Genomic DNA, 25398 nt, shown 5'->3' on the forward strand with positions numbered 1-25398 from the left:
CATTTCACCACGCTCTTCACCTAGTTGGGGTGACTGATCCGGGACGAGCAGTCTGCTACCTTATTCTCACTACCAGGATATATTCAACTTTGAAGTCATAATCCTGCAAGGTTATTACCCACTTACAAATGTGTGAAAAACAGCATCTAAACTTTTCTTTACAAACACATCTTTCAGGGATTTGTGATCAGACCTGATGATAATCTAATTGCCCCACAGAAACTTCATACATTTTGTTACCACCCAGTAAATGCACAGGGCCTCTTTTTCGATAACTGAGTAGTGATTCTTCGGTCCTACTAGAGCCCTGGACAACACATGGTTATTTCTTCCTGTCCTTTTTTTTTTTTAACCTGTTTTAACACTGCCCCCAGATTTGTTACTAGCATCAGTGACCAAAATAGACTGCATTTTACTGTCAAAACTCTGTAACGAAGGAGCAACACACAAAGCCTTCTTAACATCTCCAAACTCCTTTTCGGAACAAGCACACCACATAAACTTGGTTCCTTTCTTTAATATCTCTCTCATAGTGTGATTGAGACTAGTAATCGTGGGTACAATCTTGTTACAATATTCTGCCATTCCCAAGAATGTAACCAGGTCATCTCAATTCTTGGGTGAAGGGAGGTCGACAATGTTCCTCACTAAGTGTTCTTAAGATTTAACTCCCTCCTTAGCAAGCCTATGGCCTAAATAGCCAATCTCTGAGAGGTTAAACTTGCACTTATTTTCTCTCAACGTTCTGCCGTGTAATGTAAAAATGGAGTGATGAAGGACGTTCAATTCATGGAGGCATCATCTAACTTCATTTGATGGTACGTTGCCTTAAGGTCTAGGGCGTCGAAAGGACCACAATGCCATCAAGCAAGGCTAGCATTTCAGCAATATTGGGAAGTGGGTATTTGTCAGCCACCATGTTCTTGTTAAGACCCCTCAGATCAACACATAGGGGGTGATTCTTACCTTGGTGGGCGGCGGAGGCCGCCCGCCAAAGTACCCCCGCCAGAACACCGCTCCGCGGTCGTCAGACCGCTGCGGTGATTCTGGGTTTTTCACTGGGCTGGCGGGCGACCGCCAAAAGGCCGCCCGCCAGCCCAGTGGAAAACAACCTTCCCACGAGGACGCCGGCTCTGAATGGAGCCGGCGGAGTGGGAAGGTGCGACGGGTTCAGTTGCACCCGTCGCGAATTTCACTGTCTGCAATGCAGACAGTGAAATTCAAAGTGGGGCCCTCTTATGGGGGCCCCTGCAGTGCCCATGCCATTGGCATGGGCACTGCAGGGGCCCCCAGGGGCCCCACGACACCCCATACCGCCATCCTGTTCCTGGCGGCAGAGCCGCCAGGAACAGGATGGCGGTATGGGGTGTCAGAATCCCCATGGCGGCGCAGCGGGCAGCGGAAAACCGGCGGGAGACCGCCGGTTTTCCACTTCTGACCGCGGCCAAACCGCCGCGGTCAGAATGCCCTGCGGGGCACCGCCAGCCTGTTGCCGGTGCTCCCGCCAACCCTGGCTGACCCCCATAGTCTTGTCTCTCCAGAGGCCTTACAAGTAAGTACCACATGTGCTAACCACTCTGTAGCTTTCGTCTCAATGATAATGCCTTCAGCTTTCAATTTGTTGAGTTCAGAACAGTTTGGAACTGCACAAAGCTTATGGTACTCCACAAATCTTGCAGGATACAGGCGTTGCTCCTTCTTTGAGTACAATTTTATGTGTATAGTTTGTTAAACACCCCAGTGTGTCGGTGAACACTTCCCCGAATTCGTCATGTAAATTTGTACCAAGTTTGTCAACACCCTTCTTTATTGAATTGTGCTCCGGCTGGGATCTTGCCTCACCGCTGAAAAATACATCCTTCAAAATAATGTTGGGCATCCAGTTTGGATCTAACATAAGACCCATATCTTCTTGGTGAATCCAACTTAATATGCTATCTCCCTTTACAAGAGACGTATACTTTGTCTGCTGTGAAGCGACCTTTGTACTCTATATGTCCCCAAAAGTAACATAGCAGTTTTATGGGCTGACCACCATCTGCTAAAGGCCTAATGTCAGGCTTAAAACATTTTACCCACCACGTTTTTCTAAGTAGAAATTCTTTGGAACTAGCAAAATGTTTGCTCCCGGATCAAAAAGCATCTGGACTGGTTAGCTATTTACAAATACGGTATCTACAGGGCCTTTTTTATTTTTAACAGAGATCAATTTGAAGTACGACCCCCCACAGTGTACCTCATCATACTCTTACACATCTTCATCATATACTTCCCCCTCCTTTACTCGTGTCTTTTCTTGAGATGTTCTACCATTTTTCCCAAAATGTCCCATTTACCACACCTGCAACATGTGGCTGAGAGAGCAGGACACATCTTATTTGCTAGATTTCCACTGCCTCCACAACAAAAACCCTTTGCTTTAGTTATTATTATTTTCTCTCCATTATTCTTCTTTCTTTAGAACATCCACACAAGCAAGAGAATATTTGATACATTTGCCAACCATTAGTACCTCGTGTAACTTGGGATTATCTTTTTGCCAAAGTTCACCTTTTGTCTTTTCAGTATTGCAACCTAGCATGAACTGGTTGCAAATACGCTCTTCCATCATACTTTCAAATTAACAGGTTGCAGCCAATCTACGCAAATCTGTGACATATGAATCTACTGACTCCTTAGTCCTTTGCGTACGCGTACCAAAATGGTAGCGTTCTAAAATAGTGCTTATTTTCAGTAAGTAGTGCTAATCAAGCTTAGTTAGGCATATTTCAAATTTAAGATTGCTAGACTTGTCATCACTTATCTCAGGTAAATGTTCAAGCACTTCCTGACCTTCTGACCCTAGACAGTGCAATAATAAAGAAGTCTTCCTTCCTGCACTTAAAGACATAATGTAGGAAACTTTCTTCCACTTTGACCATTTTATAGGTGTATCGGCTGGAGTTGACAAAAAGAAAGGTGGAACTGGTACATTTTGCATCTCAAAGGCTATTTAAGAGCGGAATAGACCATTTAAATAGAAGCAGATAACTGTAAGTGAGCACTTAACCCCACGTAATAGGTCTGAGTACAAAACTATGAAAATATTGATACCTTAAGGTTATTTTACTAGTACTAAACAATATAATTTCCCAAGTATCTTTTTAATATTGTGGGAGAGTGAAGCAGATGGAGATTAGTTTATTTCAGGTTATTATATGCCATATTTTAATCTCCAATGGTAAAGATTATGACATATAAAACTACAATATAATTTACTTTAGAGGCAAATATGGGTACATCACAGTATACATAATCTTTTTGAAGATGCACAGTCTTGATGATAAAATAGAAGTGTGCGCATAACTGACAGTGGCAGCTGAACCTTTTGAGTAAAGTAACTGCATGCATGTCACAGAAGAAGTTGCCCCTGACATGCTGAGCATAGAACAATATAAACCGTATGCTCATCTGAGAAGAAACTTCCTCAACCTGAGGAAGTTTCAAAGTGTGCGCATCATTGCATGACCTACCGCGTTGAAGTACGTAAATTGTATGCGTGTCACAGAAGGACCTTCAGCAATGGAGCAGTCTTTGAGTGTGTGCGTCACTCTGAATGTCGCGCCTTGTTGATATGCAAATCGTGTGCGGATCACAGAATGAGCTTCCGCATTGGAGAAATGCTTGAGTGTGCGTGTGACTGAATGACGCGATGCATTGAACTTCAATAAGAAAGCTGCAATCCGGATGGCGCTTGAAGAATGGGTGCATGAGAGGTCGCAAGGCAGATGAAGTGGGTAACTCTTGCTCGGGGTAAGTGACAAGAACATAAAAAGTTGCTCTTCAAAATTTAAAGACCAGCAAAGCTTTCACCATAACCACTTGCTTTCTAATCTAGTATAAATAAGTTCCACACAACGTCTACAATGCACCCTTCCGAACAACACACACTAATAAATAATGTGTCTATAAGGCACTAGTGTAGGAAGTTGGCTCTGTATATACTATCTCAAAGTGAGAGATAGTGTGCACATAGTCCAAGGGTTCCCCTTCGAGGTTGATAGTGGCAAAATTAGATAATACTAATGCTCTATTTTGTGGTAGTGTGGTTGAGCAGTAGGCTTATCAGGGGTAGTGTTAAGCATTTGTTGTACATTCACAGGCAATAAATGAGGAACTCAGGCTTAAATCCAGGCTAATAGTTTTTATATAGAAAAATATCTTCTTAATTTATTTTAGAACTTCAACATTTGAGGTAAGTACATAAAATGCAAGGTACTTCACACAGGTAAGTATAGAACTTTTATTTACAGTATTTTGATTTTTTGAAAACAGTAGTACACGCAGTTTTGGTTAAAATGGCAATAAGCTATTTTAAAAGTGGACACAGTGCAAAAATCAACAGTTCCTGGGGAGGTAAGTTTGGTTAGTTTTCTCAGGTAAGTAAAACACTTACACAGCCAGTCTCCTGGGCATAGGCAACCTACTGTTGGGGATTCAAGGCAACTCCAAAGCCATAGCACCAGCAACACCGGGCCGGTCGGGTGCAGAGGTCAAAAGAGGGCCCAAAACACATAGGCGCCTATGAAGAGCAGGGATGCACCGGTCCTAGTCTGCTTACAGGTAAGCACCTGTGTCCTCTGGGAGCAGACCAGGAGGTTTTTGTAGAGCAATGGGTGGGGGGGACGGGACACACAAGCCCACAAAACACACCCTCAGCGGCGGCCCGGTGCTTTAGGCAAAGTAGGCGTTGGGTTTGCTATTGAAAGCAACGGAGGGACCCGGGTGTCACTCTGGCAATGCAGGCAGGGCACAGCGGGGTTTAAACTGACTGGGCTAGGATGAGGGCCGCCTGCTGGTCACTGCTGCACTGGTAGGTGGTTCCTCTCGGTCCTGGGGGCTGTGGGTGCAGTGCTTGGTCCAGGCATCGGGTTCCTTTGTTACCAGGCAGTCGCATTCAGGGGGAGCCTCTGGATCCTCTCTGCAGGCGTCACTGTGGGGGTGCAGGGAGGTCGACTCAGGGTGTACACGTTGTTGGAGTCGCCTGGGAGTCCTCTTTGCAGTGTTGGTTTTCCTGGACTCGAGCCGGGGGTCTCGGGTGCAGAGTGTGAAGACTCAGCACAATGGCTCTCACCTCAGGGGTTAGAAACTCGTCTGTCAGTGGCAGGCTGGCACAGACCAGTCAGTCCTGCACTCAAGGATTGGGTAAAATACAGAGGGCATCTTTAAGATGCCCTCTGTGTGCATTTTTTAATAAATTCAACACTGGCATCAGTGTGGGTTTATTATTCTGAGAAGTTTAGTACCAAACTTCCCAGTGTTCAGTGTAGCCGTTATGGAACTGTGGAGTTCGTTTTGACAAGCTCCCAGACCATATACTTAATATGGTCACACTGTACTTACAATGTCTAAGAATGGATTTGGACACTGTAGGGACATATTGCTCATGCAGCTATGCCCTCACCTGTGGTATAGTGCACCCTGCCTTAGGGCTTTAAGGCCTGCTAGAGGGATGACTTACCTATGCCACAGGCAGTATTTTGTGTGCATGGCATCGTGAGGGGGATGCCATGTCGACTTTGCCTTTTTCTCCCCACCAACACACACAATCTGCAGTGGCAGTGTGCATGTGTTAGGTGAGGGGTCCCTTAGGGTGGCACAACACATGCTGCAGCCCTTAAGGACCTTCCCTGGTCACAAGTCCCTTGGTACCACTGTTACCTTTTACAAGGGGCTTATCTGCAGTGGCGTAGCGTGGGGAGCGCAGGGGGGGCCGGCCGCACCGGGCGCAACATCTGGGGGGGGGGGGGGGGCGCGCTCGCGAGTGCTAAAATCCACTGGTTAGGGGGTGCAAATTACTTGCCTTGCCCCGGGTGCTGACAACCCACGCTACGCCACTGCTTATCTGTGTGCCAATTGTGGGAACAATGGTACATTTGTAGTGAAAGAACACTGGTCCTGGGGCCTGCTTAGCAGGGTCCCAGCACACACTCAGTCAAGTCAGTATCTGTATCAGGCAAAAAGGGGGTAGGGGTAACTGCAACAAGGAGCCATTTTCCTGTAGGCCTGCATAAACATGATACCACTAATGGCACAGTGCCATCAGCCTTGGGAGACTGTTGCTCCTGCTGCAGCATCCTGCTGTGCAGCCAATCGCAAGTAGTCCTGCAGCACTGGCAAACTACCCTCCACTCTGAAACGCCTGTCCCAGAACATTGCATGGTGGGTATTCCAAGCAGTATTTTTATTTCTTAGACTGAACAACAGATGAAAGAGGAAAGCTGGTTTGCATAGTTTATCTCCTACATAGTCACAAAACGTGCATAATGGAACTTATTTTGGAAACACTTCAGTTTGCATTGAAAATGTTATTCCTCTGAATTAAGATCAAAATAGTTCTTATTGAAAAGTCTGCATCTCAAAGGCAGGCAATCTTTAACACACCACAAGTGAAAATCGAGGCAAATTTATTTTAAAAATGTTATTTCTTGCCTTGTGTGCCATACATATACTTTAATAAATCTTCATATGTCCTGTTTTTTTCCACTTCATTTCTCGATAGAGGCTGGTAGTCTTTCCTGCTTGTTACTCCTATTTTTGAAAGATTACAAATCAAGTATTCGCAACCACTAGCCTTTCAAACGAGTGTGTCCCTTGCTTCTAATGGTACAAAACTACTTCTCATGAGATGACTGGGTTGGCCTAGACTATAATACCACGGATCGATGATTTGACAGTGAACCTGAATGTAGGTTTCTAGGCTAGTGATAGAGGTGTCCCGACAATGTACCAGTGTGATGTTAGAGCTGCCAGTATTTCAAAGAACAAACCTTTAACCCCTTCGCTGCCATGCCTTTTCCCTCTCAGGTGCCAGACCTTTTTTTTTTTTTTTTTTTTGTGGCTTTTTGAGGCAGTTCGCGCTTAGGCCCTCATAACTTTTTGTCCACATAAGCTATCCACGCCAAATTTGTGTCTTTTTTTTTTCCCCAACATCTTAAGGATTCTAGAGGTACCCAGAGTTTCTGGGTTCCCCTGGAGGAGACTGTAAGGAAATGCCTCCTTGGCATGGTTACCCCCGACTTTTTGCCTTTGCTAATGCTAAGTTTTGATTTGAAAGTGTGCTGAGGCCTGCTAACCAGGCCCCAGCACCAGTGTTCTTTCCCTAACCTGTACTTTTGTTTTCACAATTGGCACACCCTGGCATCCAGGTAAGTCCCTTGTAACTGGTACCCCTGGTACCAAGGGCCCTGAAGCCAGGGAAGGTCTCTAAGGGATGCAGCATGTCTTATGCCACTCTGGGGACCCCTCACTCAGCACAGACACACTGCTTGCCAGCTTGTGTGTGCTAGTGGGGACAAAACGAGTAAGTCGACATGGCACTCCCTTCAGGGTGCCATGCCAACCTCACACTGCCTATGCAGTATAGATAAGTCACCCCTCTAGCAGGCCTTACAGCCCTAAGGCAGGGTGCACTATACCATAGGTGAGGGCACAAGTGCATGAGCACTGTGCCCCTACAGTGTCTAAGCAAAACCTTAGACATTGTAAGTGCAGGGTAGCCATAAGAGTATATGGTCTGGGAGTCTGTCAAACACAAACTCCACAGCACCATAATGGTTACACTGAAAACTGGGAAGTTTGGTATCAAACTTCTCAGCACAATAAATGCACACTGATGCCAGTGTACATTTTATTGTAACATACACCCCAGAGGGCACCTTAGAGGTGCCCCCTGAAACCTTAACCAACTACCCGTGTAGGCTGACTGGTTTTAGCAGCCTGCCACACTCGAGACATGTTGCTGGCCACATGGGGAGAGTGCCTTTGTCACTCTGTGGCTAGTAACAAAGCCTGTACTGGGTGGAGATGCTTATCACCTCCCCCTTGCAGGAACTGTAACACCTGGCGGTGAGCCTCAAAGGCTCACCCCCTTTGTTACAGCACCACAGGGCACTCCAGCTAGTGGAGTTGCCTGCCCCCTCCGGCCACGGACCCACTTTTGTCGGCAAGGCCAGAGGAGGTAATGAGAATAACAAGGAGGAGTCACTGGCCAGTCAGGACAGCCCCTAAGGTGTCCTGAGCTGAGGTGACTCTGACTTTTAGAAATCCTCCATCTTGCAGATGGAGGATTCCCCCAATAGGATTAGGGATGTGACCCCCTCCCCTTGGGAGGAGGCACAAAGAGGGTGCACCAACCCTCAGGGCTAGTAGCCATTGGTTACTAACCCCCCAGACCTAAACACACCCTTAAATTTAGTATTTAAGGGCTCCCCAGAACCTAGGAACTCCGATTCCTGCAACCTAAGAAGAAGAGGACTGCTAAGATGAAAAACCCTGCAGAGAAGACGGAGACACCAACTGCTTTGGCCCCAGCTCTACCGGCCTGTCTCCCCACTTCTAAAGACACTGCTCCAGCGACGCTTTCCCCAGGGACCAGCGAACTCTGAATCCTCAGAGGACTGCCCTGCTCTAGAAGGACCAAGAAACTCCAGAGGACAGCGGCCCTGTTCACCCAAGACTGCAACTTTGTTTCAAAGGAGCAACTTTAAAACCACTGCGTTTCCCGCCGGAAGCGTGAGACTTGCTACTCTGCACCCGACGCCCCCGGCTCGACTTGTGGAGAGACAACACTTCAGGGAGGACTCCCCGGCGACTACGAGACCGTGAGTAGCCAGAGTTGCCCCCCCTTAACCCCCACAGCGACGCCTGCAGAGGGAATCCCGAGGCTCCCCCTGACTGCGACTGCCTGTCTCCCAGATCCCGACGCCTGGTAAAGACTCTGCACCCGCAGCCCCCAGGACCTGAAAGATCAGAACTCCAGTGCAGGAGTGACTCCCAGGAGTCCCTCTCCCTTGCCCATGTGGTGGCTACCCCAAGGAGCCCCCCCCCCCCCCCTTGCCTGCCTGCATCGCTGAAGAGACCCCTTGGTCTCCCATTGATTTCTATTGGAAACCCGACGTGTGTTTGCACACTGCACCCGGCCGCCCCGTGCTGCTGAGGGTGTACTTTCTGTGCTAACTTGTGTCACCCCCGGTACCCTACAAAACCCCCCTGGTCTGCCCTCCGAAGACGCGGGTACTTACCTGCTGGCAGACTGGAACCGGGGCACCCCCTTCTCCTTTGAAGCCTATGCGTTTTGGGCACCACTTTGAACTCTGCACCTGACCGGCCCTGAGCTGCTGGTGTGGTAACTTTGGGGTTGCTCTGAACCCCCAACGGTGGGCTACCTTGGACCCAAACTTGAACCCCGTAGGTGGTTTACTTACCTGTAAGAACTAACTAACTCTTACTCCCCCTAGGAACTGTGAAAATTGCACTAAGTGTCTAGTTTTAAAATAGCTATATGTGATTTATGTGAAGACTGTATACGCTATTTTGATTATTCAAAGTACCTACCTGCAATACCTTTCATTTAAAGTATTACATGTAAAATGTGAACCTGTGGTTCTTAAAATAAACTAAGAAAATATATTTTTCTATACAAAAACCTATTGGCCTGGAATTGTCTGAGTGTGTGTTCCTCATTTATTGCTTGTGTGTGTACAACAAATTCTTAACACTACTCCTTTGATAAACCTACTGCTCGACCACACTACCACAAAATAGAGCATTAGTATTATCTCTTTTTGCCACATCTTACCTCTAAGGGGAACCCTTGGACTCTGTGCATACTATTCCTTACTTTGAAATAGTGCATACAGAGCCAACTTCCTACAGAGACCAAGAAATTAGCCAAAATACAGCAAAATAAAATCCAAAAAAATGGGAAAAAGGGCTGCAGAAGAAGGCTTGTGGTTTTTCCCCTGAAAATGGCATCAACAAAGGGTTTGCGGTGCTAAAATCACCATCTTCCTAGCTTTCAGGAACAGGAAGACTTGAATCAGAAATTGTTTTTTGCAAAGTGCCTAGCTGTGGATTTTGGCCTCTAACTCAGCTGGCGCCTATGGAAACCTACCAAACCTGTGCATTTTTTAAAACTAGACACCTAGGGGAATTCAAGATGGGGTGACTTGTGGGGCTCTCACCAGGTTCTATTACTCAGAATCCTATGCAAAGTTCAAAATGTGCCCCAAAAAACAGTTTTTCCTCAGATTTCGGTGATAGAAAGTTCTGGAATTTCCTACCACCCGATATTCCCGTCTGTCTCCCATTAAAAAAGATACCTTACTTATGTAGGTGGGCCAAGTGTCTGGGACAGGGCAGAGCCAAAAACATGTCAAAATTAAGGGGTAACCAAAGCGGGTCCAAAAGGGCAGTGTGAAAAAGGAAAAAAAAAACACATTTTTAGGCTGACAAGTGGGACAGAATTTTTATCCCGACAGGTGAGACAATGCTGGGTGGTAGGAATTTTGTGGATTCCTGCAGATTCTGGAAGGTTCCATCACAAAAATGTGGAAAAAATGTGTGACTTCCAGCAAAGTTGGAGGTTTGCAGGGCATTGTGGGAAAGAAAATGTTATGGGTGCATGTGAAACACACAACCCTGGACTCGCCCAGATGTTTAGTTTTCTGTGTCTAGGTCTTGTGGACTTTTCTACATGGCTGCGTCCCAGAGTCCAAAAAGTGCAGCCCTCACCATTCCAAGTGGGACGATTTTGAGAGTTAGACAAGCTCTCATGGCCCAAATGTAAAACCAAACCACACAAAATTTCAAATGTTCTCTTGCTTGCCGTGAGATAAGATGTTTTAGTGTGTGTGTTTGGGGGGGGTGGGGGGGAGTTAGGGAAGGCTGAAAGACTGTTACCCCCTTCAGTAGGGGTGGGGTCATAACCATGCCCATACTGGTCGGTAGCCACCACCCCACTATTTATTTTTTAATTCCCTGGCATCTAGTAGGTTGTCTGCTCCCCTAGGGAGTGAATCGGGGGTAATTGCCCCATCTGCCCACTGGTGGGCACAACAACTTTGGCCCAATTTACTTGGGGTGGGGATATGTCCATTTGGTTTTGTGTTTTTATTATTTTTAATTTGTTTTATTTTTTTATCTTCCTTGGTCTCTGGTGGGCTTTCTGCTGCCCCTTGAGGGCAGATGGGCCTTCCAAAAATAGGCCGATCTTGCTCCCAAGGGGGCCCGATATGGCCATTAATGTGCCCCCATGGGGAGGGACCCTTGCCCAAGCGGCTGCGCCCCCAAACCAAATACGCACACACACACCAATCCCTGGTGCCTAAGTGGTTTCTGCCCCCTCCTCCCTCCCCAGGGCAGATCAGCCTAATAGAAATAGGCCGATATGCCCCCAAGGGGGGCTGAAATGGCCTAAAATTAATTTGCACCCCCTGTCTCTCCCCTTGCCTAAGGGGTCGCTTCCCTTGCGTGAAATTGAACTTAAAAAAAAAAAAAAAAAAATCCCTGGTGTCTAGTGGGTTCTGCTTCCCCCTTGGGGGCAGATTGGCCTAAAAAAAATAGGCTGATTTGCCTCCAAGGGGGCAGAAATGGCCTAAAATAAATTCTCCCCCCAGGGGAGCGACCCTTGCGTGAAATTGTCCTTCAAAAAAGAATCCCTGGTGTATAGTGGGTTCTGCCCCCCTTGGGGGCAGATTGGCCTAATAAAACTAGGCTGATCTGCCCCCAAGGGGGGGCAGAAAAGGCCTGGAAAATAATTGCCCCACTGGAGAGCGACCCTTGCCCAAGGGGTCACTCCCGTTATGCCAGTTTCCCTTTCAGAAATTACCCCTGGTGTCTAGTGGGCATTTCAGAAACCGGATCGCTTCACAATTCGGCTGCTGAAATGCTCATGAGAGACATGAAAGGGAAGGAAATTATTTTCCTTCCCTTTGATGCCTCAGGCCCCCATCTCATGATCGGAGTGGGGCGGCCACTGATGAGGTCAGCACGCGATGGCGAGCCTACATCATCAGACGTCACTGGGGGGGAATGGGGTGCAAGGGGAAGCGATTTTCTCCTTCTAGCCCTGCCATGGGAGGGAGAGGCGTGGCCCTTTGCGGGGGCCAGTACTAGGACATAATGGTTACGTCTGTGGCGCCGCAGCCACAGACATAACCATTACGTCCATGGCGCCCAAGGGGTTAATATTAACTTCTACTGTCTCTAGGTGTCTTGTTTGATAATTGTATAGATGACTTTATTATAATGTGCGCGTAGGGTGGCGTTTATGGGGCAGAGATGGATGGTGGCTAGGGGTGGTAGGGTTCTGTGACTTAAGAACATCCAAAGTAATTGTTTGACAATGCAAAACTTATAAATCTGAAATAATTTCACTTGATGTTAAGGTTTGAAATAAATACATTCAACAACAATGTTTCTGAGAGTAAGACCCAGAACTATTTCATTTACACTTTTAAAAATAAGTATGCGGAAGCCAATTTCAGAAAAAAATATGTTCTGTGAATTAGTTTTTATTAAATGGGAAATGGCATTCATCCTGGAATTTTCCATTAACCCATTAAGATGAAATGCTTTCCAAGTGATGGTATTCCATTAAATCGTTTTTCTATGAAATTGCATGCAAACTTAATATACACATAGAAAGTGCTTAGGTCTGTCCAGAGAAATTTATGTTGCTCTTTGGGAATTTGGCTTCTTGGTAGTTCATTTCTATGGCCTGCTTGTATTGCTAACCATGAGGGAGTGTATGACATCTCAAAAGTGCTCTGCTTCGTCACACATTACATTCTTTATCTCATGCATTGTACACCGTTAGCAGTTATTTATTTATTCATTTTATGTCAGTAGGCTTTTTAAAGTTTTAGTCAGGAGTCCACATGCAACCCAGAACCATTCTGATGCTTGTTCTTTGTGTTCTGGAGTATTATAGTGTGGGTCTCGAGGAGGGACACAAATGGGACCATTGGCAGTGAATATGCCAAAAGTTAATGTGAATCTGCTGTTATTACTTTTCTCCCTGCCAGATGTAGACTTCTGGGAGACTGCAAGGCCCCACTGTTTCTAGGTTAACCCGTTTGGAAGACAGTTTGATGGGCTATATAATGTCTTTGGGTTTAACAAAACTCACCTAGTGGCAAGAGGGATGGAAACATGGCTAATAGATGTGCTGTGGATTAGAATCTAATGATTAGTTCATACTGGATTCAGCCCTCACAAAGGAGAAGGGGTATTTACCAAGCCATCTTTAGGGCAGGACTGAAAAGTGAAGGAAGTTGGGTTGGGCAGACTTAGAATTAGACTCCTACTGTTCAGTGGCATGCTGCTGGGTACCTTAGAACCCCAGAGATGGCAGTTTCCCTTCCTTTAAGCATAACACTGACATTCACTTCCTTCTATGACGGTACTCCCAGGTTGCCACAGGTCATGTATGTCACCTTGTGTGAGTCTAGCACTTTACATTCTGGTTTTGTGGTTTTGTTTTAACTATTAGAAGTGCTGGCTTGAAACTCCAGGGTACTAAGTTCTCTTTGCTGATCAGGCAGAACTAGTTAAGAGTATGTCATGGAGCCACTGCTTTCATTTCTGTGACTGGCAAGTTCTGTAGTTTAAGAAAATGAGCCTGCGGGTATTTATATTTTGGTATTCTCAGGCTTTGTCGCATCAAATCTAAAATATACTTTTTTTCATTTTGTTGCAGAAAATGACATTTGTGACTTTTCAATGTCAGTTTGAAAGCTCTTCTAATGGTTTTATTCGTCTCTTCTGTCGACTTTCTCTGTTAATGTCTCACATTTTTGGCATCTTTTTTTTACAGATTTGCTCTCCTAGGAGGGCTATGCACATTAATGGAGACTGTTTATTTTCTATGCGAGGGCAGTAAGGGGAATGATTGAGTGTGTGGGAGTTTGGAAGAAAGGTGGGTTACAAGGATGTGCTGACATAGCTGCCAAAAACCTCTGCATCACTTTTGCCATGATTAGCCATCCTGATTTGTGAGCTACCTTCCTTTACATAGTAAGGCTTGCTTTCATATTTTACTTATAGGTAACAACTTGCATGTCCCATGTAGCAAAGGGCTGTTAGCTCAAAAGCAAGAGCTGATTAAAGAATGTGTCAGTGTCGCAGATAGCCTAAGATCACTTACCAGGAATGTGCTGGGGACACAAAGCCTATCTACATAAGGGTTAACAATCTGGACAGGTAATGGTTCCAGAATTAATACATGACAATCAGTGTGACTTTTTCCCTGCACGGAGTATCTCCCACAATTTATGCAGGATGGCACATGCTCTACATGAATCTAACGGGGAGATGAGAAGATGGCGTTAGTCACTCTTGACCTTGAGAAGGCATTTGACATGGTAGAATGGGATTATGTGATGGTTTTAATGAGGGGCATGGGATTCAGGGCTAAATATTGTGCTTGGGTGCGGCTACTATACACTGAGCCCTGTATTTGTGTCAGGGTGGGAGTTGACCTTTCGGAGCCATGGCAAGTGGGTAGGCAAACAGGCTGGGTTGCCCCCTATCTCCTCTCCACTTTGCGATCACGATCGAGCCCCTTGCTCCATTGTTGCCCAGTGAAATGGAACTCGGGAGAATCAGAGTTGGCAGTGCCACACACCTAGTGTCCCTATATGCGGATGATGCATTAGTTTATGTTCACTCCCCAGCTGCATCAGTTCCTCTCTTAATGCCATTGCTGAGAGATTTTGTTGAGGTCTCCGGCCTAAAAGTGAACATTCGCAAGTCACTCCTATACCCACTAGGAGGAACTTGTAGGACCAGCTTCCTGACATGAATCTCCGCTGGGAGACGGGGGGTTTCAGGTACCTGGGGATGTGGATCACACACACTGAGGCAGAACATAAGCTCAGAAATGTGGATAGGATAGTACAGGCTCTTGAGAACTCCATTGCATTCTAGAATAGACTGCCTCTCTCAGTGATGGGTAGAGCAGTCATTGCAAAAATGGTCGTCTTCCAAGTTGTCGCTACCTTGTCGAGAACTCACTCTTCCCACTTAAGCCGAGGTTCTTAAAAAGCTGGATACCCTGTTAATTTCTTTAGTGTGGGTGGGTAGATGCAGCAGGGTGGCGCTGGCAGCCCTTAAGAGGGATATGGTGGATGCGGGGTTCTGTTGTCCCTGACATACAGCTTTATTACTACGCAGCTCCTCTACAACATGCTGCCCGTTGGCTAGTGGAATCATACAGCTGGAGAAGAGGTGGTTATGGACCCTGGCAGGTGATCTCACCCTGGTGCGGCTATTGATTCGAGGGGGCAGATTGGAACGCCCTGTGCCATAAATAGCAACAACCATGGCTGCTATGTGGGAACAGGTGGTACAGAAGGTTCTCCATAAAGCCCCCTTTAGCAGGGTCTTGAACTTATGGGACATTGCCCCCTTTCATGCTATAGACACAGACCTGTCAAAGGAACTCTGGAATGCGGAGGGGGGATGTCAAGTAGTGGGAGACCTATATCCCGGTAAGACCTTTATCACTTTCCAGGATGCCCAGGAATCCTTTGGGGTGGGCCTGCAGTGTGTGGCAAGGGAGATATTGACTGAATTCCCCATTGCGCCGCTTCTCCAGGAGGTACTAGAATGACTCTTGATGGTTGGAGGGCCATCATGTGGTGATGTTGTTTTACAGGGCCCTGAGGTGAGATATGAGTAGAACTCCATTGGTGCCCTGCAGGGCATGGGAACGGGAATTGGGGGAACCCATTGATAACACTGATTGGACACGTGCGCCCGTACTAGTATGTACAGTGTTTTGTACCCACAGGTTTAAATTGCTGCATTTCCACTTTATACATCGCACCTATATTACACCCTACAATTTTAACAGGATAGATCCCACCAAAGGTGCTAAATGTGAAAGTTGTGGGGGTAATAGATGCCACCTTCTTGCACCTAGCATGGGACTGTCTGCATCCATTCCTTCTGGCACCAAGTGGTACCACATATTGAGGGAACCACTGGCCTGGTTATTCCATTGACACCCTTTACTTGTTTATTACGAGCCATGAACAAGCCCAAAGGTCGGGAAATGTATAAAAGGGTGCTCAACTAGCCCTTTTTTTGGCAAAACGTGGGGTGGCCCTTCATTGGATGGAAAGGGAAATCCACAGGTTCCTCGATAGCTGGGGGGTGTGTTGGAGTGTGGTGTGACAGAGGACCAATGACCTGATCTGATGATGCGGAAGCTGAGGAGTTCGGGCTCTGGGCACAGCTATTAGCTAATTTTATCAGCAATGTAGATTTGAATTCCAAGAGTGAGTCAGATGTAGCAGTGATTTTATTCTGAGTTGATACTACAAGTAAACCTGGAACGACCAGGTGAGGTAAGGTGGGGATTTCTCATTGTTACGCCGCTCGTGGTCTTGGTTCTTTCACTGACCCATTCCTTCTGATATATGCTTGATAGCGCTGTTAAATGGATTGTCACTATGAAGGCGCTCCTGTATGGAGCCGTCGATAATATCTATATCCAAAGCAAAATGCTGTGCCTCTGTCAACCTGCACTGAGTGTTTTGTTGTAAAGTTTAAACAGAATCAATAAAATACAGTTAAAAAAAAAAAAAAAAAAAAAAAGTTTGACAGTTAGCGACTGTAGTAAAGCATCTGGATTTTGGCAGCTAGGGGCCTCTTCGTTGAGGCCTATGTAGAAGTCTTGGAGCACAGCTCCATAGAAACATTTATTGAGAGAGACCTTTATGGGTATAAGGGGGTTGGGATGGAGTCCTGTACTTGAAGACATTTGCATGATTGCCTAATAATTAGGGCTGAGTAACTGTGGACACAAGTGTCACTCAGATTTTGACCCATATATGAAAGTATCGCACACAAGCACACTTCAAACATGGAAATATCACTCGTAAGCAAAACGAAAACCTTGATTCTCTGTATTAGTGATCTGTGTGAATGTTTGCTTGTACCAGATACCGTAATGAGAATGCTCTCGATGTTATTTTTCTTTACAGGGATGCTCTCGGCCAGTATGTATTTACTTCTGCGTACCTTTTGTTGAGAGTCACAGTTGAAACCTGCTCGTTCTAGGATGCACCTGAAATTGTCAATACTAAATTTGCTCTTTTTGGCCTGGTTTCAGGCACAGTCTGTGGAGTTGATACCTTGTGATGTTATAAAAGTAAAATAAAGTATATATTCACATTGAACCACCACTTTGTCTGCAATGACCAGGACCCCAGGCGATCACACAGGTACACGTAAAGTAATAACCGGTTTAAAACAAAATATACAGCGAAGACCAGGAGCTAGGGAGGAATGGTGCTTAACAGGACAAAAGGGAAAATCAGGGGTGTGGAATTTATTAAAATATCTACTTGTCCAGTGGACAGGTTGCTTCTCAAATCTACTTGTCCTGTAAAAAGATCTACTTGTCCCTTTGGTGCCATGTAGTGTGGCGACAAATTATGGCAGCAATCTCATTATGTAAGTGCTCTGATAATAGCCTCTCTGATTATGCCAGGGCTACTACCATAGTAGGGCTTGAATACTTGCAGTTTCAATCCCTACTGTAGCAATTTCCTTATTTTGCCACCTTTCTGCAGATCTGCATACTGGGGCTGGAGGAAGCAGTAAGCAATAGTTCCAGGGCTGGAACGCCTTTGAGTCTGCAAACCTACTAACCTGCATGTTTTAAAGATTTTTACCAGCTTCTCTCTAATATTTTCCCATAATAAGAAAGGTTGGACATTTACTCCGGACAATGGCAGAATTAGAACTTCTTCCAGGGTTGGGAAGAAAGTGGCTGGAGGGAAAATGAACTTGCAAATGCTCAATAGATTTTTACATGAGCAAATCTACACATCGCATTTACCCATGCTAAAATACAGTTCACAAATATTTTATAGGGGTACGACATATACCATGGGTGCACTTTTGTGACTTTCTTTAAGAATTTGGGGCCACATGTAGGTAGGTTCAGATTTGCGACCTGCAAATTGCGAGTCGCATATCCGGATGTAGGATGGTGTCCCTGACACCATCTGTGATTCGCAAGGGCTTCGCAAATGCCCACCTCATGAATAATCATAAGGTGGGTCGCAATTTGCAACCCCCTCGCGAATGGCGGCCCTCACAGGGATGGTGGCATGCTGGAGACAGCAGACCACCATGTCTGAGACTGCTTTTCAATAAAGCAGTTTAGAGATGCATAACAAAAACTAAAAATGAAACGTTTTCGTTTCAGAGCAGGCAGTGGTCCGCAGGACCACTGCCTGCTCTGAAAAAATGTTTACAGTGACATTCACAATGGGGAAGGGGTCCCATGGGGATCACTTCCCTTTTGCGAAAGTGTTAGCACCCATTTGAAATGGGTGCAAACTGCGATTGGTTTGCGCCGGCGTTCGCGGTCACAAAACAATCCAACATTGCACTGCGAGTCGCAATTAGGAAGGGAAAACCTCTTACTAATTGCGAGTCGCAAACCCGTTTTGCGATTCTGTAACCAGGTTACTGAATCGCAAAACTGGGTTTGTGCATCGCAATGTGCTTTTTGCATGTCGCAAACAGCGAAAGTCGCTGTTTGCGACATGCAAAAAGCTACCTACATGTGGGTCTTGGTCCCTAATTAGATCTGGTGTTAAAGACATTTTGTTTTTATTAAACTTCTATTTCTCTCTCTTTCGGCCGGCTTTACTGTGAGTGATCGTATTCTGCTCTTCCACAAGGAGCATATTACCACACAAAGTAGTTTTGTTCAGTGTCAGGAACTACAGTGGCAATCAGTCACGTAACGAAACTGGAGGGTGCCCCTTTGTAAAGAACATGGAGGAGCCCCTTCTCCAGACTCACTCAGGGCAGGTGCTGTGCTGAAGGGGCCCCCTGGAGGGGGGCTGCGGGGCCTTTGCTATGCCGCTCGTGGCAACGTGTGCTTTTAGAGTTCAAAAACTTTTTTGGGAGGGGGTTTGCCAGTTTTTGTTACAATGTTGAGTGCCTGGTATCTCCCACAACAATAAAGTGTTACAAAATCCATGTCAAAACAAGACACGCATTGATGAAACTAAAAGAATTATAAAAATATGTCAGATCAGTTGGCTTTGTCAGTGTTTGTTTATTTTCATGCTTCCCATAATCGTGTTGAAAATGGTTACACTGATTTTCCATTAGAAATATTTTTGGGAAATACTAGCATGCATCAACACATTTTACTAAATGACACTTAATTTGCGTATAATCAGAGAGCATTCTGGGAGCATTATACTTAGCCTCATAGCCTAAACTTTTCAAACATGTGTATACACGTTTTTTTTTTGTACTGGAACCAACGTCAGTAGTGAAGTGTGACCTTAAAACATTTATTTACAGCACTCGCCCTAATAATGAAGGCTTTCAAATTATGAACCATAAATACAAGTCCGAACAGCTTTATCTTTTGGAAACGCATTACCTCAACTGCAGAGAGTTCCACTCTCTGTAAACAGGCAGCCAAAAGGTTTGTGCTGCAGGGGGTTGGGCCTACTTGTCCCAAGGACAAAGTAAACATAAAAACTTGTTGCCCTTGACCCCAAACAAGATGTCCCGGGCGTGGGGCGATAGGAATTCCACATCCCTGGAAAATGTATGTAACACGTGGCAGAAAACAAATAAACCAATCGCACTAGGGAACTGAGAACAAAAGCAGGTAGCACACTGGGACCTGGAGCTAAGGAAGAAGAAATCAAAGGCAAGATAAAGGAAAATTGTGTCTGCTGCTGTAGTGCAATTTCATGAAATACCACTGCATTGAGTTAGTGCTAATGCAGGAAACAAGGATGTGGAATGTGACAGTAGTCGTTTTTGGAATCTAGGATTTTGCTATAGATCACTAACATTGAATCTTCGGAAAACCGAGGTCAGACACCCAGGACCACTGCAGCAATGAGCAGTGCTGGACTGAAGGTACCAGAGGCTTGAAATGACTTACTGTTGATCATGTGTCTCTGATGGGACCTGGCTAGCACCTGCCAGCCACGTGTGCTGCTTCCTCTGCCCATCCTTGGCCTTTTCAAAGAAGCATAAGTCAGTATTGCTATATTTTACATGGTCAAGCATCTGAAAAACGTATGCCTTGTAAGAAATAGCATGCTGGCTATCACATAACCTGACATGGATATGAAATTAACAGGAATTTATTCCAAAGGGCTTGATATATAGATGTAGCAGAGAGCCAGGACACTTAGTTGAACCCTGAAAAGGATTACAGTTACACCCCCCTTGTGGTGGGCAAGAGAGCACATGGAGCGAATCATGATACAAGATACTGGCAGGATAGAGCTGCCATGTGATCTGGTCAGGTTCAATGGGTGCTGCTGCTACTACTCTCCACTGAAAGGGCTTTTTCTCTTGCTGCACCTCACACAAACTGGTTAAAGTATTGCCTTCTTCTTCATGAGTCGGGGTGCTGGGGTGATGTTTCCCTTTTTCTTATTTAGTTAGGGATCAGAAAGCATCCTGGCCAGCACTGCATTCAGATTTTACCCAGGATGTTTATGGTGATAAAAGAATTCCCATTTACCGTCACTCAATTATCGGGTACAGTCCACCTGAAAATGTGTCCTACCTATGTAAAGTCTATATCTACACCAGAGCCATAGTGCAGCCATACATGGCAAGAACATGCAGTAATCTCAGGGCTCTGGTGTCATTTGGAAGCTACTCAACTTTATGCACCCCAGAAGGCATCATAAGGTGATATGCTACCTGTGCTGTTCGGTTTTGTGAAATAAATCTTACTGATGCATACTCTTTGTCTTCCAGTGGGTTGCCTTTGATGATCATAATCCACAAAACATGGTGTGGTGCCTGCAAAGGTAGGTTCAGTGTTCACCTTTTTATTTTGTGATATGCTTCAATTGAACATGTGTTCTGCTTTAATTCAGACTGGGAGGAAAACCAAGTAAAAGTAATGCAAAGAATGCAGCACTCTTAGTCTGAGTAATTAATTTATTAAGGCACTTCCCAAGTTTCATGCACAGAGAAAATAACGTGAGCTTTCATTTCAAATACAGTAACAGCCGTGCAATTCTAGAAATAATCCCAGCAGTAGAATAATAATGATTACTGAAACAAAGAGAATGCAAAACTTCAACACTGTATGTGTGTGTGTGTGTGTATATATATATATATATATATATATATATATATATATATATATATATATATATATATATATATATATATATATATATTCAGACAAAAAAGTGTGTATTTTCCTAACTCACAAGCAGATGTTTGGAGATAAATTCATGAATTTCCTTCCCCCAAAAAACTTAAGCTGATTTTTGAGTGATAAATCATGTGGGCAGAATAATTACTAATATGATTACATTTGTGCATGGGGCACTGCAGCTGTAGCTGGCATGTATGTCCTACCTATAAATATTAAACATTGACAGAGCATGAGGAGATCACTGCTGGTAATCTTAGAAGTAGGGACCACTATTACAGCTCTAATAATATTAGTAGCTCACAATGATTTTCATTGAATATAAGTAGCTCTTATTATACAAACGGTTGGAGACCCCTTACCTAAAGCTACTATTAAAGGAAACTATTGCCCATTTGGTGCCTCTGCTTAGATCCTCCAACTATCTGTGATTTTTGCTTTATCTTTGATCCAGACTGTTCTCAAACTGCAAAGTTTAAAAGTATGTGTTTCTTCTGTGTCCAGTCTGGCCTTTCCTTCTGTTATCTGCCTGATTTAAAGCTATTTAAGCTATTATAGGTTCACTTGTTTACTACTGTAATGCCTCTATAAATGTGTATTCGCAAATGCCAAATTCAACATCTTCAAGTGTCACAAGTATGCGATCCAGGCTTCCACTTAGACCTACCCATCGTGATCCTGTTGCCAATCCAAACTAATTCATTGACTCCCATTATCCAAACATCTGGTCTTTAAAGGTCTGTGTGTCTGCCATAAACTCATACATGGACAGAGGCAAGAGTTCTTCAAAGGAATGCTAATTGCTTAGCCACCTTTGACTGCCCCAGAACTGTAAATGCAATTTTTTTGTGAGATCCTTTAAGTTCGTGAAATGCGTAAAGTCGTCCGTTGCTTCTTATACGCCATAATAACTCCGAATTCCTTACTGGTGAATCTCGGTTGCACCACCAACCAGACTTAAAACTCGGTTATTTGCCCAATAAATTAGTAATACAATAGTACTCCTCTAAGATTCCAGAACCTCAGCACTAGGATGCCGTATCTGGTAATTGCATGTCAGATAAGTCTAACATGAAATACATAACTAAATTCAAATGTTACTTCATAACAAAAATGTATAGCATCTCAACTCACTTTAAAATTCCCTTGGAAACAACTAGGATGCCGTATCTGGTACTTGCATGTCAGATAAGTCTAACATGAAATACATAACTAAATTCAAATGTTACTTCATAACAAAAATGTATAGCATCTCGACTCACTTTAAAATTCCCTTGGAAACAACTAACTTTCACATTAAATAAAATGTGTGTGTGTATAATATATTTAAATTCAAAATAAGTTCATTTATTAGAAAATTCTTTCCTATGGATTTTTATTTTAGCTCCCTGTCTCCATTATTTTTTGTGTAAGGGTGTTGCAGTTCCAGTAGGTGGTCATGTGTTGGGCTAGACTTTCTGCAGGTCTTTGCTTGTTCAGGGATACCATAGGGGAATGGTATATGGGTTACTTACACATTTCACTGCATCACTCATTGATGCAGAGATGCCCTGGAATCTGTACTCGCCAAACAAAATATTTACACTTGTGGCAAGTGTAAGCTTGAAACACAGATATGTATAGTTTTTTGCACGTACACACTTTATTGCAAATTGGCATACAAGCACACGTTTATGTTGTTTTGTGAATTAGAGTTTCTGTTTTTAAGCTTGACCGAACGAAAGAGCTTCTTGCATCTGTTAATGCAAGTTCATGAAACAGACATTACTGCCCCTCCAAGTTTGTATAAGAGGCTGATAGACCTTGTGTTTTTACATCTTGTTCTAAGATTGGAACATTTTGGCTGTACTTAAAATCCAAATATTGACAAACCGAGCATGGGAGTGAGGTTGTTCTTGTTTTCCAGCAGAGTAAACACAGAATTATTAGTTATCCTAGCAAGGTTTAAAAGAATGTTTTGCGCAGATTACACAATCTGATTATAAAAGATGTACTCTATAGTAGGTTCTATATGGTTGCTTCAGCTGTCTACACAATGGATACACGTTCTTGTGTATTTATATTGGATTCTGGAGGTGTCTGTAGAGAATGCAAACACAGCACAAGGCATTCTGCGTTGAAAATCTGCACACAGATCAAAGAGAACTATTGACTGCAATTCTGCTTTCCTCATATTGCTTAGCGACAGCAGCTGATTACCAGAGAGCTAAAATAGGGACCCAGTAAGTTTAAAAAGAGATATGGACAAAGCCAACTTTCCTCCTTAAATTACATTGATTTTTGCTTCAGTGGTGGAAAGGTGGAATGATGTCCTTGGCCAAAATCTACAACCTGAATGGATTTACACCATACTTGGCATGAAAGTAGAACTTTACTCACTAAGCATGCTTTTGTTGTAAATCAGTTCAGTAGTTTTTAAGATCTAATTTATTTTTTTAAAGTTGCTCTTTGTATAGCTCTGTCGTTTGGCACTAGCGAATAAATAGTCAGTTAAGAAATAAAAAAACAAAAACAAAGAAGCTGATTAAATGAGAGAGAACTATGCTCTGTCAACCCTTTCGGATTAACGATTCCAGAGCTGGAACTGCGGATTTGAGAGCTTGACTTGGAAATAAGAGTAAGAATTCTCTTGCGACAGCCATTACTGGACTCTGAGCACAGTACCAGTGTCCTTAAGCACACAGAAAAAGAGCCTATGAGGGTTGGGGGTGAGTGGGGGGAACGCATGCACACCCTAACCCCCAGACTACACTAGGGGATGGGAGGTAGGCTGGGGGTGGGGACTCAAAGTGCCCTCCTTACGTTACATTTACAAAAATGCAAAAAGTTACAGGATTCGCTGGTCAAATTTCTGTGTCATGAATCTGTGACCCTAAAATGTTGTTTCTGTATATTGGTACGTGACTGCCAATTTTAGGTATTCGAGAGTCGCTAGTCAGAAATCATACTCTTGAAAACCAAGGCAAGCTTTAGGGGGTGTGTGTGCTGCTGTATTGTTTAGGATTTGCAAATTCAAATAGTGCTTGGTCTTAAGCCAAACCTTGTGCACTTGTGTCTCAGTCATAGCACAGGCCCTCCACTCCTCCCATGCTGTGCACAGCCAAAGGCCATGCACATCGGATGGGTGTCTACTGCGGGTTGGAATCTGGGCTTGCACCCAATCACTACTGGCAAAGGTTGTTGTAGGAGGTTGGCTCTGTATATACTATCTCAAAGTAAGAGATAGTGTGCACAGTCCAAGGGTTCCCCTTAGAAGTAAGATAGTGGCAAAATTAGATAATTCTAATGCTCTATTTTGTGGCAGTGTGGTCGAGCAGTAGGCTTATCAGAGGGTAGTGTTAAGCATTTGTTGTACACACACAGGCAATAAATGGGGAACACAGACTCAGACTTAACTCCAGGCGAATAGTTTTTATATAGAAAAATATATTTTCTCAATTTATTTTAGAACCACAAGATTCAAGATTTGAAGTAAATACATAAACTGCAAAGGTGCTTCACACAGGTAAGTAAGGAACTTTGAATTAGAGCAGTAACATACACAGTATAGGTTAAAATGGCAATAAGCTATTTTAAAAGGGGACACAGTGCAATAATCAACAGTTCCTGGGGGAGGTAAGTAAGGTTAAGTTTCTGAGGTAAGTAAAGCACTTACAAGTTCAGTTTCCTGGGCATAGGCAGTCCACCGTTGGGGGTTCAAGACCACCCCAAAGTTACTGCACCAGCAATACAGGGCAGGTCAGGTGCAGAGGTCAAAGGAGGGCCCAAAACACTTGGGCGCCTATGGAGAACAGGGGTGCTCCGGTTCCAGTCTGCCAACAGGTAAGTACCTGCGTCTTCGGAGGCCAGACCAGGGGGGTTTTGTAGAGCACTGGGGGGGGGACACAAGTAGGCACACAAAACACACCCTCTGTGGCACAGGGGCGGCCGGGTGCCGTGTGCTTAGCAGGCGTCGGGTTTTCAATAGGAATCAATGGAGGGACCCCGGGATCACTCTAGCGGTGCAAGCAGGGCATAGGAGGGCTTCTCGGGCCAGCCACCAACTGGGCTAGGCAGAGGGTCACCTGATGGTCACTCCTGCACTGGAGTTTGGTTCATTCTGGTCCTAGGGGCTGCGGGTGCAGTGCTTGGTCCAGGCGTCGGGTTCTTTGTTCCAGGCAGTCGCGGTCAGGGGGAGCCTCTGGATCCTCTCTGCATGAGTCGCTGTGGGGGTCCAGAGGGGTCGTCTCAGGTTACTCATGAGGTTTACAGTCGCCTGGGAGTCCTCCCTGCAGTGTTGGTTCTCTGGGGCTCGAGCTGGGGGCATCGGGTGCAGAGTGGGCAGTCTCACGCTTCCAGCCGGAACAGTGAAGTCCTTTGAAAGTTGCAAGAAAGTTGCAAAGTTGTTGCTGTTT

General features: G+C 44.8%; 1 protein-coding gene across 1 annotated transcript in view; it reads left to right on the plus strand.

Moving 5' to 3' along the window:
• The window catches only part of TXNDC12 (thioredoxin domain containing 12), a 70636-nt gene that overhangs the window by 19944 nt on the left and 25294 nt on the right, over positions 1-25398 (plus strand). The window contains exon 3 of the mRNA XM_069232674.1: positions 20596-20648. Within this exon, the coding sequence (XP_069088775.1) occupies positions 20596-20648 (53 nt within the window). The remainder of the gene's footprint in view (positions 1-20595; positions 20649-25398) is intronic.

The sequence above is a fragment of the Pleurodeles waltl genome, chromosome 4_2 (genome assembly GCF_031143425.1).
Source record: "Pleurodeles waltl isolate 20211129_DDA chromosome 4_2, aPleWal1.hap1.20221129, whole genome shotgun sequence".
Taxonomy (NCBI): domain Eukaryota; kingdom Metazoa; phylum Chordata; class Amphibia; order Caudata; family Salamandridae; genus Pleurodeles; species Pleurodeles waltl.